The 19,548-nt window shown below is 52.2% G+C and overlaps 1 protein-coding gene across 1 annotated transcript in view; it reads left to right on the top strand.

Moving 5' to 3' along the window:
• LOC143640970 (endothelin-converting enzyme 1-like) overlaps positions 1-10,739 on the top strand; it is a 30,856-nt gene extending 20,117 nt beyond the window's left edge. The window contains 8 exon segments of the mRNA XM_077108458.1: positions 831-929; positions 1,652-1,729; positions 3,291-3,394; positions 6,617-6,727; positions 7,348-7,415; positions 8,109-8,299; positions 9,678-9,770; positions 10,548-10,739. Of these exon segments, the coding sequence (XP_076964573.1) occupies positions 831-929; positions 1,652-1,729; positions 3,291-3,394; positions 6,617-6,727; positions 7,348-7,415; positions 8,109-8,299; positions 9,678-9,770; positions 10,548-10,739 (936 nt within the window).
• The last annotated feature ends 8,809 nt before the right edge of the window (positions 10,740-19,548 follow it).

Consider the following 19,548-nt stretch of genomic DNA (forward strand, 5'->3'; position numbering starts at 1 on the left):
GTATCTGTAGTCAAGGGGCAGCATTGCACTTCCAGTCTGCTGAGGCAGGGGCTGGGGTGGTGGCTCAGCGGTAGAGCCCTCGCCTAGCACATGCGAGGCCCTGGGTTCAATCCTCAGCACCACATAAAAATAAGTAAAATAAAAGTATTGTGTCCAACTACAACTAATATATATATATATATATATATATATATATATATATATATATATATATATATATATATATTTGTTTGTTTGTTTGTTTTGTTTTGTTTTTTTAATCTGTTGAGGCAGAATCTGAGTCCAGGTCTGTCTGGCCCCAGCCCCATGGCTCTTGCCTTCCCCTTCCCTAGAATCTTCCATCTTCTATCTTTGGCCCCCGGGTCTGCCCTGCATCGTCACCCTCAACAGCTGCCATTTGTGCCCTGAGACCTTTCTGAGTGCCTCTCAGATCAAGTTCTCTGGGTGTTAAAGCTCTATTCCATCAAAAAGGATCCCATCAGCCTGGGAGAGGCCATGTCTTCTGGACGGCTCCAAAAGAGCACTCTACCACTCTAAAGGCTCCGAAAAGTCCTCCTGCAGACCTTTCCGCTTCCCCAAGGCACGTCCAAGCTCATTCGGCCACAGAGACCAGTGCATGGAAGGCCCGTCTCATCTCGAGGGATGTCTGTCCATGTTAGGAACATGGTCTGGAAGCACAGCCATGGCCACCCTCTTAGCCCACTCTGCAGAACCCGAGGCCTTGAGCCAACCTCAGTTTGACCTCGGGTCCAGTGTCATCCTGCCTGGGGCACTGGTTGCATCCAGGGGGCCAGTGCCCAGAGCTGAGGGTGCAACATCTGTCTCCTCAGGCCAGCAAGATAATCCTGGAGATCAAGAAGGCCTTTGAGGAGAGCCTGAGCATGCTGAAGTGGATGGATGAGGACACCCGGAAATCAGCCAAGGAGAAGGTGAGGCCGCCCGGGAGCTCGGGCCACCCAGGCTTCCTGCACCGGGCAAGAGCAACAGAGAGAGAGCAGGGCTAGGAGAGGCCAGCCTGTCCCCTGGGCACGCATGGATGCTGTCCTGCCTTGTGACCAGTCTAGCAGGCTGGGGGGACAGCCTGAAGTCCAGTGTCACACATCTCTTGGCTGAAGGTGGACAGGCAGGACAGCACGCACAAGAGAGGTGGACCAAGCCACTGTGGTGCTTGCTCCCTCCACAGCTCCCAGTCCCCCAGCAGTAGGGGACAGAGCCTCAGAATCTCAGAACCTCATCACCTCCCAAAGGTTCCAACACTTGAACTTTGGGGACACATTTGGACCATAGCAGCTTCCCTTGGGGAAGCAACATTTAATCAGAAACCCAAAAGATTAACTGGGGGCTGGGGTGGTGGCTCAGCCGTAGAGCGCTCGCCTAGCCTATGTGAGGCACTGGGTTCGATCCTCAGCACCACATAAAAGTAAAAAAAAAAAAAAAAAAAGATACTGTGTCCACCTATAACTAAAAAATAAATATTAAAAAAAAGATAACTTAGGCAAGGGGGGAATGTTTCCAAAAAGATGTGAAAGCCCTAAGTGGGGAGGAGCCTGATCCCCCGCCCCTTGGCATGACCCTGAGCCCAGAGCCCACAAAGCTGGGGCCAGCTGGTCAGCATCGCGGGTGCTCAGTCCTCTGTGTCCCTCCCATCCAGGCGGACGCCATCTACAACATGATAGGCTACCCCAACTTCATTATGGACCCCAAGGAACTGGACAAATTGTTCAACGACGTGAGTGGCTTACGCCCTGCTATCCCAAGTGCCCACTTGGGGAGGGTCCAAGGTGGGCGGGGCGCCCAGGGCTTCTGGAGGCAGGGAGGCTGACCTGGCATCATGACAGCGATCAGGGGATTAGCTCAGCGGGAGAGCACTGGCCTCGCATCATGACTCCAACTGGGTTCAACCCAAGCACTGCATAAAATGGGGTGGGGGGAGGTAGCGGGGCTGAGGTTGGCTCAGTGGCAAAGCGCTTGCCTCACACACATGAGGCCCTGGGTTCAATCCTCAGAACCACATTAAATAAATAAAAAAATAAAGATATTGTGTCCATCTACAACTAAGAAATTTAAAAAAAAATAAAAGACTTGGGGAAGCAGATCCTAAAAGGTGCAGTACCTGACCCTGAGCCCAGAGCCCACAGGGCTGGGGTCAGCTGGCCAGCATCGTAGCCCTAAAACACCACGGTGGTGGGGGGAGAAAGTGAAGCCCCTCACACCCCCGCTCCTGCCCCAGAACGGCCACCTGTCTTCAGGGTCGTACCCCAACCTCCTCAGAGAAAATTTGGAACTCAAATTTTGACCTTGAGATGGGGATGGGAAAGAGGAGGCAGCCATCCCAAATGCACAGTGAAGCTCCACTGAGGCGGAGGGGGATTACTGCCTCCCTGCTGCCAGAACCTTCGGCACATCACCCCTTTAAGTGGGTTGTGATTTTGCCCCAAATGATAGTTTGCTATCTTCTCATGAGTGAAATTCAGGCATTTTTGAAATCATAATAACCTCTCATCATGGTTCTATTTAAAACCTAAGACTATTAAAATTACTTCTGAGAATAGGAGACTCATTCCGCAGCCATGTTTCTTGAGAATACTTTCAGACACCCCAGGGTCATCCTGATGCAAGACCCAGAGTCTCCTGGAGACAGCTCAGGCAGGGCCCACAGACAGGGGCCTGCCCCTGAGGGCCCAGTGTTTTACCACAGCCCTTGGGTATGCCATAAAGATCTGGAGTGGACCTGAGGGAGGGCTTTGCACCTGGTAGGAGCTGAGAGGCCGGGCCCAGGGGTGGGGGGTGTGATAACGCCTGTCCCCTGACATTTCAGAGCCAGATTCCAGTGTAGTTCATTAAATCTGTGCTGTCCAATTTGTTAGCTACCAGCCATGGGGGGCTATTTAATTAATCAAAACTTAAGTTAATTAAAATTTAATTACACTAGCACATTTGAGATGCTCAGTAGCCACCTGTCACCAGAGTCTACCATATTGGCCAGTGTAGGTGGAAAACACACGGAGAACACACCCATCATCACAGTCCTGTAGGACAGTGATGGAGATACTTCTTGCTCAAGGGAACCACTGATGGGGCATCCTGCAGCACTGTGACACTGTCAGGTGCCTGAAGAAGACAGTTGTTGCTGGGCCCAGCAGGTTAGAAGCCTCAGAGGGGCAGAGCCTGCAGCTCTGAGCCCACACTCTGGCCCTGGGCCTGCCTACCCATCCCTTCACCTCGTGGAGTCTGAGTTTCTGACTTTCCTCTGGGGTTGCTCCCATCTGTGTCTCTGCTTCTTTCCTCAGTACACGGCAGTTCCAGACCTCTACTTCGAGAACGCCATGCGATTTTTCAACTTCTCATGGAGGGTCACCGCTGACCAGCTCAGGAAAGCCCCCAACAGAGACCAGTGAGTCCCCCAGGCCCGGCCAGGAAGGCCTTGGTTCCCCACCATAGGGATGCACCCCACTGAGCTTGCCTTCCTCACCCACTGTCAGGTGCCAGGTGTGACTGTCACAGAGGCCCTCTTTTCAAATTAAGAAACCAAAAGCCGCTGGGTGTGGTGGCACATGCCTGTAATCCCAGCAGCTCAAGAGGCTGAGGCAAGGGGATCGCAAGGTCAAAGACAGCCTCAGCAACGGCGAGACACTAAGCAACTCAGTGAGACCCTGTTTCTAAATAAAATACAAAAGAGGATTGGGGATGTGGCCCAGTGGTCCAGTGCCTCTGAGTTCAATCCCCAGAATCCTCTGCAAAAAAAGCCAAAGTAGAGCCCATCCTGGCCCCAGTCTGGGTGCCCCAGTGCCCAGCCTGTTGGCAGAGTGAACCTGGCCTCTGAGGCCGAGGGGCCCTGGCACCACATCCCAGCTTCATGGCCTCAGCATTCAGAGCCTTCATTTCATTATCTTCGAAGTAGCAGGGAAGGGAACTGGTTCTTGGGTCATTGAAGCAATCCAGTGTGGGAACTGGGGAGAGCCAGGCCCTGACAGGAGGCCCTCCGTATGGGTGAGTGTCCCATAACTCCTCACAAACAGGAGCAGTGGTTTCTCCCACTGTCCCACTGAGGGCTGGGAAAGGTTCTATATGGGCGCTGATGACCCAGCACTTAACACACTGCAAATCCCACTGTGCATCAGTGTCCCCTGGAGAGCAGTTTCAAAAATAGTCTCCAAGGATGAGGGTGTAGCTCCACGGTAGAGTACATGCCTAGTACTTGAGACCCTGGGTTCCCTCCCCAGCACTGCCAAAAATGTGAGGGGGGGGTGTGGGGGTTGCCTCCTGACGTTTTTTTGTTGTAGTTTTTGGTTGCGGGGGCTTTTGCAGCAGGGGGTAGGGAGTTCCTGAGGATTGAACCCAGGAGTGCTTTATCACTGGGCTAAATTCCCAGCCCTTTTTAATTTTTTATCTTGAGACAGGGTTTGACTAAGTTGCTGAGAGCCTCACTAGGTTGCTGAAGCTGGCCTTGAACATGTGATCCTCCTGCCTCTACCTCCCAAATTTGCTGGGATTACAGTTGTGCACCACTGCACCTAGCCATAGCCTAACTTCTACCCCAGATCTTAAGTCAGAATAATCTGGAGAACGACCCTTCTTTTTAAAATGGTCTCCCCAGGAAAGTTAGATGTAGTCAGCCCGGTACTAGTCCCTCCACTCCTGAAACAGGATAAATCTTACCAAGTCAGAACAAGTCCTCTTTGCCTCTGGCGCCCTCTTGTGGGCAATGGAGGTTCAAACATCTTTTTCCTCCAAGTTTTCCATTGTCAATGAGGGTCCCCCTAACAAACAAGAAGGTAGGTGGACCTTCACCTTCAGAATATGGCACAGACACTACTGCCAATTTACCTGGCTTCTTAAGTTTTAGATTAAAAGTTTTCACTTAAACTTGTCTTCTAGCCAGACACAGCAGTATTCATCTGCAACCCAAGCTACCCAGGTGGCTGAGGCAGAAGAAGCCAAAGTTCAAGGCCATCCTCGGCAATTTAGCAAAGTAAAAAATAAGGGCAAGGGATGAAGCCCAGTGATAGAACACCCCTGGGTTCAGTCCCCAAGGAAGGAAAGATTAATGCATTATGGAAAATCTGAACCAGTCGTGGTGGTGCACACCTATAATCCCAGTAGCTCAGGAGGCATGGGCAGAAGTTCAAAGCCAGCCTCAGCAAAAGTGAGGTACTAAGCAACTCAGTGAGACCCTGTCTCTAAATACATACAATATAGGGCTGGGGCTGGGGCTTAGTAGTCAAGTGCCCCTGAGTTCAATCCCCATTAACCTCCTTGCCCTCCCCCCAAAAAAATATAATATGAAAAATCTGAAAACTTATTCATGAACTTTTCATACCCTGTACACTAAAATCATTGATCTGTCTTGCACTTTTTGGATTTTTTTACATAATTTTTTACATAATGGCTCATGCATTGGTCCTTTGGAAAATAGTGTTTTGCCAGGCATGGTAGCACACGCCTGCAATCGCAGCAGCTGAGGAGGCTGAGGCAGGAGGATCATGAGTTCAAAGCCAGCCTCAGCAATTTAGCAAGACCCTAAGCAACTCAGCAAGACCCTGTCACTAAATACTATATAAAAAAGGGCTGGGGATGGGGCTCAGTGGTTACACACCCCTGGGTTCATTCCCCAGTACAAAAAAAAAAAAAAAACAGAAAAGAAAAAAAATTGTGGTTCCACTAAGATTTACAGATTTTCCGCTCTCATATACTGCAGCCAAAAAAAAAAAAAACCACATTAGTTAACATCATAGTTGACCTCCTGAGAAAAATCTTAAAGTACTGGGAAGCTATCAAATTCATGATGGTCAATACAAGTTTTCCAAAATTTTAATATTTCTTTGAAACTTCATTTTTCTTGAAACCTCAGATTTTTATCATTGGTAATAAATGACAAAATGTGAATTAGTTCCCCTGAGGTGCTAAGCTTCCTTTTTCATTTTCAAGAACATGTCTGCCTTGTTGCCCAAGTCCAAAATTCCATGGCTGGTCGGTCATCCGAAGAGGATGAGAGAGACCTGAAGCACCACGTGGGTATTCCCCATTCGTCACACAGGATATTGAAAAGACTGGTACTTGGGGGTCGAGATTTAATGGAATTAATGATTAGGCTACTTTTTCCTGGGTGTTGTCAACGAAAATGACCCGCTGGCTTGTTTTGGTTGGAGCACCTGCTAGGAAAGGAGCAGGTGGCCACTAGGACTTGCCCGGCCCCCTGCCCAGGCAGCAGCAGTGTCATTCAAGGTTGCTTTTGTACCATGATGCAGATCTCAACATGTGGCAGAGACAGAGTGTCTCAATGTTATAATGAAAATAGTTTTGACATCATAAACCAGAGGATCTTGGGGACTGTCACTTTAGACCACACCTTAGAACGGCTGCTAGACACATTTCAAGCCTCAAAAATAACCTCAGTTCAATATCTGATGGTCCCTCTTGCTGTCTGTGAGCGTCTCGGTGTGGCACCCTCTGAGGTGACATCACTGATTTATAGGTATTCAGGTGTTTTCTAGCTTCCCCCTCAGAAACAGTGCTGCCTGATGTCCTTGTGCTGACCTGGTCCTGGGGTCAAGGAGTACCCACTGGAGTTCCGCTCCGCCCACCGCCTGGGCTCTCACGCACCTGTTGCTTGCAGGTGGAGCATGACCCCGCCCATGGTGAACGCTTACTACTCGCCCACCAAGAACGAGATCATGTTTCCGGCTGGGATCCTGCAGGCGCCCTTCTACACCCGCTCCTCGCCCAAGTAGGCCATCTCTGGTGCTGGTGCCCCGACGGGTCCCCTGCCCCTCAGCCAGCCCTGTGTCTGCAGCTGACCCTGACAGCCATCTCACTGAGCCATCTGTGCCCTGGTGGCCCAGGTGGCCTAGGATTGCAGCGTCGTGGGTGCAGAGCGCAGCAGCCCCTGTCCCCTGCCTTCCCTCCAAGGGTCTCTGGGGCCAAAAGCTCCTGCAATCGGGAAACGTGGCACAGTCATGCAGTCAAGAGCCCCATGTGGGAAATACTGCTGTGACGGTGGCTTAGAGCAGTTGCAGCCAGGGAGTTGGCGGGGTGAGGGCGCTGTCCTAGAAGCTGGACTCCCGGGATGACTGTGTGGAGCTTGGGAAGAGGCACTGGCCCATTCCCAGGCTTTGTTTTCTTTAAAGCTTAACTGCTAGTCTGTGGGAGGGGACAGTGATCCTCTAGAGTGTCCAGCACGTGCATGTCACCCACAGGGCACAGCTGGCTCCCTTAGACTGCCCAGCCTCCCACTGTCTCCAGGGCTGTGTCCCACAGAGCCCCTGCTACATCTCAGGCCCAACAAGTGAGGGCCACATGGCAGGGCAGGAGCCAGAGGCCTTGCTCTCACTTTGTGTCTCCCTCCAGGGTCTTAAACTTTGGTGGCATTGGTGTCGTCGTGGGCCATGAGCTGACTCACGCTTTTGATGATCAAGGTACAGGTTCCTTGGGGTCCCTCCAGACAGAGCCCATCAGCTTCTTAGCCCCACTGCCTCTGCTCCCTGGGACTTAGCTTTGCAGAGAAGGACCAGAGTCTAAACCCTGGCTCGGCCGCTTGCCAAATGCTCTCACCTCGGCAAGTCACATCATTCTCCAAGCCTCCGTCTCCTTATCTGCAAAATGGGTGCAACAGGTCCAGGTGGGGGTGAGGAGGATTGTGTGAAGGCTATAGTGAGCACTTTCTGCAGGGTGCTGGGTGCTCGGTGCTCAGTAGGAGTCAGGAGTCAGAGACGTGGAAGTCACACCCTCCTCAGCAGCTAGTGTCCAGGGTCTTCCTCAACTGCCCCCTGCTCAGGGACAAGAAGGAAGTGGCAGAGACCCTGGAAACCAGGCCTGTTATGTGCTCCTGATTCTGCCAACTCCACTGGCCCCTTGCTGGACTCCATTCCTTGGGATCCGAGGCCCTTGGCCAGTGGAGATCCACCCTGCGCCTCAAACCTTTGTACAGCCACATGGCCGCCTGCCTGGCCACTTTTCCCCACCCTCTCCCACTCGGTCTGGCCCGTCCTCTGGCCCTCTGATGGGCATCCTGTCCCTGTACAGGCTGGAGGGTGGGGTCAGACAGGGGAACCGACTTCCCACTGGGAGGGAAGAAGAGCGATAGTGCCACTCCTGCGCTCTGACCACAGGGCGGGAGTATGGCAAGGATGGGAACCTCCGGCCCTGGTGGAAGAACTCCTTGGTGGAGGCCTTCAAACAGCAGACGGAGTGCATGGTGGAGCAGTACAGCAGCTACAGCGTGAACGGGGAGCCGGTGAACGGCCGCCACACCCTCGGGGAGAACATCGCAGACAACGGGGGCCTCAAGGTGGCCTATCGGGTGGGTCTGCTCCCCCTGTGTACCTGTCCAGGTCCACATCTGTCCAGATGCCTCATCAGTAGGTCAGCATAGAAACGCCTGGCAAGCTGCAGGAGTGCTGTGCCTCGGCTTCCTCGTCTGTCGGTGGGGGTGGGGAGGACGTGAGCACTGACTGTGGACGCAGCACCTGAGCCGAGTGCCCAAGGCCTTCTGCTTGGAGACCACCTGCTTGAGAGTCCCAGGAGAGAGCCAGGGCAGGGTCCACCTGCAGAGCCGGCCCCTTCTTGCCTTTGTGGGGGAACCCACTGCCAGGTAGGGCAGCAGGGCCCAGGAGGACACTGAGCACAGAGCCAGTTCTGGGTTCCGATCCTAGTCTGGAGTAAGTCGCTACCATCTGAGCCCATTGGCTTGGCTCTGAGCCCCTGACCTGCACCCTCAGGTGGCCGGAGGTGAAACCAAGTGACTCAGACACAGGTCCCGGCCTGAGAGGCAGCCTGGCGACTCACCAAGGGCCAGAGGCAGGGGGTAGTGGAAGGAGTCAGGAGCAAGGGCCTCTGTCACTGAGAAAGGAGCTTGGTTCTATTCTGGCGACAGTGAGAACCACTACAGGGTCAAACAGGAGATATGATCTAATTCCTTCTTTAAGGCAGGTCTGCAAGCCGGCAGCCCATGGGCAAATCCAGCCCCAGCCTGTCCCCGTAGGTTTGGGGAACCTGGCCACACTGTATCCACAGGTTGCCTGTGGCTACTTTTGCACTCTGAGCGCAGAGGAGGATAGTTCAACAGGGACCGGTTGCCCCAAAGCTGGAACATCTACTCCGGCCCTCACAGAGGAGGTCTGCCAACACTCGCCCTAGACGGTTCGCTCGAGTTGCCACATGAGGAGGGGACCAGGCTTGTGTCCTCGGTTCCTCTGAATTAGGGAGACCCGTTGGAAGCTGTTGTGAGGTTACCCAGGCTAGAGGGGGAAGGGTGAGGAGGGTCAGTTTTGGGGTGTTTGGCTTGGCTGGAAGAGTTGGGGGGAACTCTGAGCCTGAGTAACTAGGAGGGTGGTGGTGCCATCCTATGGTGGCAGGTTTGGTGAGGGTTCATGTAAATGACTTCTTCCTTCTGTGCCATGCTGAGTTGGATGTGACCTTGGGTGTCCAGCTAAGGCAGTTGAATATCCAGATCAGGGAAGAGGCTGGTGCCAAAGTGCACATTGGAGAGCCATCAGCATTGTGTGGCGTTTTAGGCCATGGGGTCCATTGCACTCCCCTTTAGGGAGGGAGCAGAGAAAGAGGAGGGATCCTCCAGGCTGAGCCAAGGCCCAGAACCCAGAAACCAGCCTCGGCCTGCACACTAGCCCCTCGCCCCTGTGTCCTGGCTGCCCTCAACCTCTGGCCTTCTCTCCTCCCAGGCTTACCAGAACTGGGTAAAGAAGAACAGGGAGGAGCAGACCTTGCCCACACTGGGTCTCACCAATGACCAGCTCTTCCTGGGGTTTGCACAGGTGAGTTCATTAGGGGAACAGGTAAGGTCCCCTCCAATCACCAGCTCCCTAACTCATCAGACCGTCTTCAGGTCATTAGCCTGTGAGGAGGTGAGCTTCCTGTCATTAGAGAGATTCAAGGAAGGGCCAAGAAAGAATACTAGTATCCTGTATGTGGTGGAGAAGGCCCCTCCTGGTTCTGGGGTTCTAGAAACTTTTTAACATAGCCAGACACCGGTAATGCATGCCTATTATCCCAGCTCCTTGGGAAGCTGAGACAGGAGGATCACCAGTTCGAGCTCAGCCTCAGCAACTTAACAAGACTCTGTCTCAAAATAGAAAATGGAAAGGGCTGGGGATGTAGCTCAGTGAGAAAGCAGCCCTGGATTCAGTCCCCAGAACCGGGGGAGAAAGAAATCAAGACCCACCAGGTTGGCACTTGAGTTGGCCTTCAGTTGATTCCCAGAGCTGCCTCTCGAGAGAGTGTCCTACCCAGAAAATATGAAATCTGGACTAAATCCAAAATTTGTAAAGTGGAGTTTAGGCAGAATCCCAGCCTGGTACGTTGGTATCAGACAGAGACCCGGCTCTGGCTGAAGAGACACAGCTTGGTGACACCTGCGTCAGACAGGGGCATAGGCGCACTCCAGCCTCCCCTCCGACCCACCCATGGGCCTTCCTGAGTCCTTGGGGTGTGAGCACCAGGCGAGGGCTCATTCCACCCCTGCAGTGGTGGGACCAGTCTGGCGGCCTCAGGGCCCCACAGTGACCCCAGCTTCTCCCCCTTGTCCCTCAAAGGTCTGGTGCTCTGTCCGAACCCCCAAGAGCTCTCACGAAGGCCTCATCACCGACTCCCACAGCCCCTCTCGCTTCAGGGTCATTGGCTCCCTCTCCAATTCCAAAGAGTTCTCAGAACACTTCCACTGCCCCCTTGGGTCACCCATGAACCCTCATCACAAAGAGCCAAGACGGAAGAGAGGAAGGGGCTGAGGATGAGCCCCCAGGGGAGGCTGCCATGTCTGCCCCTTCTTCCAACCCCTTGGCCGCCCAGGGCCCCTTCCCCGAACTGGAGGGTTTGCAGCTGGCACTGGGCCAGGTGGGGGTCCTCTGCATACCCGAGTTGCTCCCCTGTGCAGACCGGCGTCCCAGCGAGCACCAGCTCCAGTGGGCATTGGGGTATCGGGCTGGTGGCTCACCAGGCCTGGGCCCCACAGCGACAAGGGCCGGGGGACACAGCCCCCTCGCCCACATCTAGCACCACATAGACCACAATTACCACTGTGTCAAATGCTTTAAGATCTATTTTTGGGGAAACTATTTTTTAAACATTGTGGAGTACACTGGAAATCTTCAGGGAAAAATGCATTTAAAACACTTTTTTTTGAGGGAAGGATTGTTATATTTATTATGTTTTCTTTTTTTTTCTTAAATAACCTGTGGACAAAAGAAGCCCCACTGATTTACCCCCTCACTGCAAGGCTGGGCTGAGTCAGGAACACACACACACACACACACACTCACACACACACCTGTCCTTCCAGGGTGCTGTGCATCCTTTGGAACCACAAGAAAGCCCCAGCCAGCCCAGAATGGCCCACCCTAGCCTCACTAAGAAGAGGCTTTGGAACCTGAGGAACAGCTGGGGCTTCCTCCTGCCTGCGCCCACCTAGCCAACCCCCACCTAGCCAGCCAGGCTTCGTGGGCAGGCTTGTGTGTGCCCCCTACCTGTGAGAGTGATGTGTCTCATGGCCTGGGCCCAAGGGGCTCCCTGGTCAACGTCATGTTTCCATTATCTCAGAGCCAAAGAGCTTCTGGATCTCAGATACTTGGGCAGGGCAGGCAGGAAATTCAAAGAGGTCCAAAAAACAGCCTCCCCTGGCTTTTACATATGTACTTCCCGCTGCCTGGAATGTTCTGACTTCCCCACCTGGTGAACTCCTACCACCCTTCAGTGCCCCACTCACCATCACCTTCTCTAGGACGCTTCAGGTCTGCATGGGGAGGCTCACACAGGCTTTCCTCTCCTTCCAGAGGGTATTAGTTTACTAGGGCTGTTGTAACTAAGTACCACAAACATGGTGGCCTACAGGACGGATTGAGGTGTTGGCCTCCCAAGTCTCTGGGGTTACGGGTGTGGGTCACCAAGCCCGGCCTGACTCTACCTGTCTTTAATAGGAGTAGGTCATTTCTCTTGGACTCTGTTTCTCTGGCTATAAGACCTACAATGTACTCTCTTCTACTGTCTTGGTAACCATCAGATATGGGCGACAGTAAGGATGCCAGAGCTCAGATGCTTGAGCTCAGACTGTCCCCACGAGGTGCGAAGGGGCCTGCGAGCCCCATAGGCCCCAGTGTCTCTCCCCCGGGCAGCTGGGAGAGCCCCCTCCCCTCCAGCTCTTGTCCTCAGGAGAGCAGCCTGTTTAAGGAGAAGAGCCTGTCACTGGCTCCCACCTCTTGTGTTTGACCCTGTTGTGTCCTGTTTGCTTTGTCTGGGGCAGTGCCAGGGATTAACCAGGCCTCAAGCTGCAAGCACCACCACTGAGCCACACCCCAGGCCTCCAGCTTCTTTCTGGAGCCCAAACAGGCCAAGCCCTTTCCCACTGAGGCTCTGGGTCCCTTTTGTCCTTCAGGCTGGAATGTTCTCTGCCCAGAGGGCACACCCCTCCCCAGCAGGATGGATGCATGAATTCTGTTTAGACCCTCCATGAGTCATGTGCCTATTGGAGTGCAGCCATGGGCAAGAGTTCTCACCCCGCCTCCCCTGAAGCTCACAGTTTGTGGGACAGAGAATTTCTCAGCCCTGATGCTCAGAGGAAGTGTCATTCGGGGACACTGGGTTGCAGGCAGGAAGTGGCTGAGCTGGGTTCTGAACCCAGGCCACTCGATTGGAAAACGTGAGAAGCCACTAGAAACAGAAAGCCCCAGGGATGCCACATGTGCAGAACATGCATGCGCATACACACACACACGCACACACACACACATGCATGAAGGCACAGGATGGAGGAGCTGGCTGCTGCCCACCCTTTTCCCAAGAAGGGAGACCTAGCTTTTAGCCACCCTTTCCCCAGCCTTGGGCCTGCAGATGCCCTCCCTCCAGACAGGCCACCTCCCAGGGACGAAGAACAGGCTTCTTCCTCCCCAGGCCGGGGTCCCAGTGCCCTTGCCCGCCCCCATCCTCCTAGATCCTTGCCCAACCTTGTTCCCCTCCCAAGCAGGACTGGAAACCCCAGTCTGGCCTTCAGACTTCACCCAACACATGTGGAAACACACAGGATGTAACTTGGGAACAGCTGGAAAAAGTAAGCAATCTGTAACAATCGTGTAAGCAGAAGGGCCTGCAGAGGCCTTTGAAAGGGTGAGGGAGCAGGGGGTTAGGACAGACTTTAAACTTGTAAAGAATTTGGTCCACTGTAGAGCCCAACCAGAACTTGGAAAACCTCAGAAGAGAAAACTGGAAACTTTACCAAAGGCCGTCAGAGAATGCCCTTGAGCACCCTGACGGTGGGCGGAAAAGTCCAGTGTAAAAGTCCAGCTGTCCCCAAATTAATGTATGATTTCAGCGTACTCTCAGCCAAAATCCCCAGATAATTTTGCATAGAATTTGACGAGCTGATTCACATGAAAGGGAAAAAGCACAATCAGGACAATTCTGAAAAAACATTGAAACAATGAAGGAGCTATATTCCATATGTAAATATTTATAAAGCAATGGTAAGTGAGAGCTGCTGTAGGTTAGGAACAGGTATCAAACTGGAATAGACCAGAAGCCAGAGACAACCTTGCTCATATATAGGAATTAGGGTAAGATAGAGGAAACACTTCCTGAGTGGAGAAATGAACCAGCGCCCTCCGGTCCTCTTCTGTATATGGCCTGTTGCCCACCAGGGCCTCCTTCTCAACCTGGTGGTCTCAGGAGGGCTGAGCTTCCTACATGACAGTGGCTCCCAAGGGGCAGGAAGCACAGCCTGCCAGGTGTGTTAGGCTCCTCCCCAGGGCCCAGGTTGACATCCTCCTGCATATTGTATTCCTCGAGCAGGGCTGTAGTGCAGTGGTAAAGTGCCCGGCTCAATCCCTTATACCAGGCTCAAAATTAAAAGATAAAAGGAGGGCTGAGTGTGGTGGCACACGCCTGTGATCCCAGTGACCCAGGAGGCCGACACAGGAGTATCTCAAGTTCAAGGACAGCCTCAGCAATTAGTCAGACCCAGTCTCCCAATAAAAGCAAAAGGGCTGGGGATGTGGCTCAGTGGTAGAGACTCCCTGGGTTCAATCCCCAGTACCAAAAAGAAAAAAAAAATATCCTGTGGATACCAGGGGACCGCTGAAAATTTTCCTGCCCATCCCACCCAGAGCTCTTAGTCTGGGTCTCACTGGGCACATGGCTTCTCTTGTGAGCAACAGTGTCTCTGAGCGAAGAATGACCAGTTGGTCCAGTCTGGCATGGAGATTTGAAAACTGTATGGAAAGTACTTGGCACAGGCTAGGAGCTCACCGGTTCACCAGATCATCAGGAGCCTGATTCTCCATCCTCTCCAAGGCTGGGAACACCCCAGTACACATCTGTAGTCAATTTCTTTGAAGAAGCCCAGGGTAGTGCAGAGTCCAGGGCCCTGCTCCCACTCCAGGTGGACTTTAACACTGGGCCCAGGGACCCTGCTGCCTTGCCACCCAAGGCTAAGGGTGCTCTTACAGAATGCCAGCTCATTGCTGATTATTGGTGGCCAGTCCCTCCCTCCCCCAGGAAATTCAGCCACTCACTTCCAATGGTTAGAAATACTCAGACTCAACCTGCACCACCTTGTGGCCCAGCAGGGGGAGGTGCTGGAGATGGATCCTAGCCTCCTGCAAAAAAAAAAAAAAAAAAAAAGGCAGATCTGCACCTGAGCTACACCTGCAGCCCAGAGCCCCCCTCTGTTATTTGCTGGTTCTATTCTAATTTGTCTTGTGTCAATGTTCCTTTCCTTTCCTTTTGAAGGGCTGGGGCTCAGATCCATGGCCTCATGCCTGCTGGGTGGGAGCTCTGCCCCTAGGCCACACCCCAGGGGTCCTTGTTTCCATTTCCAGGCTGAACAATGCAAGCTCCTTGGCATTTGCTCTCTTCTGCTTTTATTTATTTTTAAACTTGGGGGGCTGGAATGACCCCAGAGTCTTGTGCCAAATGTGTGCTCCACCTTGGAGCTACATCTGTCTGCTGTTTTCGTGTTTTCCAGTAGTTGCCGCAGTCTGGCTGGGCACAAAATCATGAGCCACTCACAGCTTTGTAGATTCAAACAGCAATTCTTTATTCCCGAACTCACACTGGCCCTCTCCAAACACGTTCTGGGGAAATCCACGTTCTCTGCCTCCCCAAAACTCTCTGAATCCGGGGAGAACACAAGGGGAACTCAGGCAGCAGGATACACCCTATTCCCAGCAGGAATACTCTTAAACCTGGAACCGCCCTAAACCCGGATTGTCCTAAACCAGGAACGCCCTAAATCCGAGGAGAGCCTAAAACCCTGATCTGCCCTAAACCTGGATCCGCCCTGGTCCTTGAGCAAGGTCACCTTACATGCAATGTCACTGCAAAATGTCTAAGGCAAGTCCTATTTCCACGAGTCCTTCCACTAAGCAACATGGGGTATGCTGGCAAGGAAATTGTCATACCAAGTGGCTAATGGCTCTCAGCAAGTAGTGAACATCTGCCCGTTCATTCTATTGGGACCTGCTTGGGAAGGGACACACTGGGCAGTGCCTGGGGCCGGGCCTGGCCTGGGATCGGCTGCTGGCTCTGTGAAAAATGAAGGATCGCAGGGCTGGCGTGAGGTAGTGGGAGCCAGGACGGCAGCGCCAATCTGTCTTTGGTTATACATAGTTGTCCAGCAGAAGGTTATGTCATTGACTAATCAGAGTGAGATGGGACACAGATGGGCCTCTCCATGGCAGGAAGCACATCTTCTCACTTTTAGAAGTGCTCTAGTCTGATGCAGCACACGCCTGTAATCCCAGCCACTCAGAAGGCTGAGGCAGTTCCTCGCAAGTTCGAGGCTAGCCTCAGCAACTTGGTGAGCCCCTGTCTCAAAAATATAAAAAGTAAAAAGGATTGGGGATGTGGCTTAATGTAGCACCCCAAGATTTAGTCCTCAGTATGTCTCCAAAAGGAAAAAAGAAATGAAATGTTCTAGGGAATCAGCACAAGGGCTCTGGAGTCGGAAGTCCTGGGTTCAGAAGTCCTGGGTTCAGGTCTTGCCTCTGCCCTCACTTACTGCATAACTGCTGATGGCTATTTTGACTGGAGTGGATTTGGTGGAGAGTGAAGCTTCGGAGAAAATGCAGTTGAGGTGGTAAATCCCAGTTCCTGTAAACAACAAAATAAATTGTCGCCATTGTGAGAGAGGGATTCCCCTTTGGGTCAATAGGGTACACGGAATGGAGTAAACCTGAACTTAACACTCATATTAAGTGGTAATGGGAATGCACAAACTTGCAGATTTTTTTCAACAAATGTAAATTGTGAACCAAGTGATCAGCATCCTCAAAATCAGAATGCCGTGTTCTCTTGAGTGTCCTGCTGGAGGAACCTGTGGTCCCAAATTGTAGTTTATATTAAGGTCAAATTCAGGATCCAGGGAGTTGCCACATTTTAATTCTAAAACACAAGGAGACAAACTGATTTTTATGAGTGTAGGCAAATGACTACTTGAGGCAGTCTGCATGGTTGAGAGTGGATCGATGAGTGGTGGCTGGATGCATGAGTCTAGAGGTCGGTCAAACCAAAGCTTGCAGAGGGAGATTGCAAAGGTTTGAGCGAAGAGGAAGACCATTGGGTTTCAGGGCTGTCCTGGATCTCTGCAAAGCCTCTTGTGGAGGTCATGGGTTTCCTCTGTGGGGTGCTCCTCTGCTTAAAGCACCTGGAGGGTGCAGAGCCCCCTGGCTGCTCTCCAGTCTGCATTAGGCAACATCAAGACCCTAATGTCCACCTCAGCAAGACGCAGGGCTCTAGTGTCAGATGTCATATCAGCTGTGTCAGCCTCTGAACAGAAGGAAAAGAAGTCACCAACAGCACACCTGTCACCCAGGACAGCTGATGGCCAGGTCACATCTCAGATGTGACATCCGCCCCCAGGATGAGGTGTGGCTTTCTGCAAGAGTCACAGAAGCAGTCCTGCAGGAGGGCTTACCTCTGGGGCTTGCTGGGCTCAGAGAAGGGCGCCTCCAAGACACGGTGGTGTTTTTGGCGTGTCAGGCTCATGACCTAGGAGAAAGCTGGTGGCTTCTGCCCACCCAAGCACCAGGAGCCCCCGGAGTTCCCTGATCTATGTGAAGAGGAGGCTGCAAAAGGGATTGGGTTCTTGTCCACCCCCACCTTGAAATGCCCTTATCTATCTCAGGAAAGTAGGCTGGAGGTCACTGCCCCTGGACAGATGTCCCTTCCAAGATAGTGTTCCTGGGGCTCATTCAGATTCTAAAGAGGATGTAGCCCAGTGGTCAGACCTACTGGGTTCCATCACCAGCATGCGTACACACACACACACACACACACACACACACACAATTCTGGAACTATTCATTACCCAAATAATCATTTATATGCCCTCAAAGTTGCCAATATTCTACATTCTCTTCCTGCTATATAGAAAAAGTGACATATAAGTTTGGCCAGGCACAGGGGTGCACACCTTTAATCCCAGTATCATGGGAGGCTGAGGCAGGAGGATTGTGAGTTCAAAGCCAACCTCAGCAAAAGCAAGACACTAAGCCACTCAGTGAGACCTTGTCTGTAAATAAAATATGAAATATGGGGCTGGGGATGTGGCTCAAGTGGTAGCGCGCTCTCCTGGCATGCGTGCGGCCCAGGTTTGATCCTCAGCACCACATACAAACAAAGATGTTGTGCCTGCCGAAAAACTAAGAAAATAAATATTAAAAAATTCTCTCTCACTCTCTCTCTCTCTCTCCACTCTCTCTTTAAAAAAATATATGAAATAGGGCTGGGGATGTGGCCCAGTGGTTGAGTGCCCCTGAGTTTAATCCCTGGTACCAAAAAAAAAAAAAAAAGAAAAACTAGCAGTTTTTCCACAGGGCCTGTGGCACACACATGTAATTCCAGTTACTCAAGTGGCTGAGGCAGAAGCATCACAAGTTCATGGCCGGCCTTAGTAATTTAGGAAGACTCTGTCTCAAAATAAATTAAAAGGGCTGGAGATGTGGCTCAGTGGTAGAGTACCCCTAGGTTCAATCCCTGGTACCAAATTTTTTTTTTAAATAGCAGGTTTTTTTTGTTTTTTGGTTTTTTTTTTTGATCACCCAGTAAGTGGGTCAGAGCAACACATCCAAATGAAGAATACGATATCTTTCAAGTGCAGAGGTGCCCAATAGGTACCAGATTGCTTTCTTGGACGCAGGGGTACCAGATGGAGCAACTGTAGAAGGGTATCTCAGCATACCCACACTGCTGGACCCCTAGATATTTTGCTGAGGTAGAAGGCTCTGAATTCCAGCTGGATTTATTCCTCCCACCCCTCACATGCACCTGGATCACCGAGTGTAGGATAATCACCACTTCAGCGTGACAACATCCATGTAATGGGGCAGTGTGGTATCTTGTGGAAGAGGAAGGTCATAGAGATCTCTGTGAACTAAATTGGAACGTTGGACTAGAGAGTTGATACACTCCTGAGGCAGGACAGTGAAGGTGTCTTGCTCTCCTTTTTAGATTTAAGAAAGTCACTTGTGATGGCCGTGATGGACAGGGAAGGGGAAGGAAGGCAAGTTCCAGATCAGTAGCTGCATGCCAGAATTGGGGATTGGAGTGTGTCACTTGATGGTGTGGGATGGAGGTGAGCATGTCACATGGTGGCTTATGATGGGTGTGAGTGTGTCACATGATGGTTTGGGACCGTGGGACCAGGTATTGACACCGTATCTAGATGGTGGCTGCAATAGAGTCACTAACCTTATAATAACCCACACTCATCCCCCTGAACCTTCTGCACAGACCAAACAGACGGGTTGGAATGTGGTGGGAATCACCACTCCTGTGTCTTTCAAGTCCTGATGGTGACAGTGACCTCTGAAATCCCTCTGAAAATGCAGTGTGCTTTTGGTTTGTGAATTTTTTTAAGATAGAGGTGTTCTAGTTGCTTCCACTTGGCCTTTCCTATCACCTGGAAGGAAATGACCGTTCTATGTCTCAGGTCAGAAAACCATGGCCGGGATTGTGCCAGTGGCGCGTCCATCCCTTCCACACGCATTCCAGAACTAGGGAAATCACCACAGGTGGATCCGAGCACCCGCTGGGCTGGCCAGCAGAGGAGCACAGTCATTGTCACCTGACCTCCACGGCCCTGGCACGGGTGGTGGAGCACAGTGGCTTTGAGGGTTAGTTCAGAGCTGGCTTCCAGAAGCCCCTGGGGAGTCTGATGGTTTCCTTTTCCCCAATACACAGTCCTAGGTCCCTGGGGAGAAACCAAGAGAAAGATAAAGGGTGTAAGTGTCGGGCAACATAGCAGAGTCCTTCCTGGGGGACCTACCCTCTCCTTCCTTCGGGGGCTGCTGGGTCTCTGAGTCTGTAACTGGCCCCAGCCTGGGAATGACTCAGAGGCCATGGCTCCCCGTTCTGGTGAGTCAAGTTAGACCTGTGTTCACTCGGCCTAGAACTCTCCTGCCCATACAGGTCAAGTAAGAAGTTGGCCGACTGTCTTCTCTGGGGATGCTGCAGCCAGCCGGCCAGTGCTGGGGCTCTGAAGGCCAACCATTCTGATCTCAGCCTCACCTATGCTGTCTTTTACAGTCTCTGTGTGTTCCTCATCTTTGG

Source organism: Callospermophilus lateralis, unplaced genomic scaffold (genome assembly GCF_048772815.1).
Source record: "Callospermophilus lateralis isolate mCalLat2 unplaced genomic scaffold, mCalLat2.hap1 Scaffold_808, whole genome shotgun sequence".
Lineage (NCBI taxonomy): Eukaryota > Metazoa > Chordata > Mammalia > Rodentia > Sciuridae > Callospermophilus > Callospermophilus lateralis.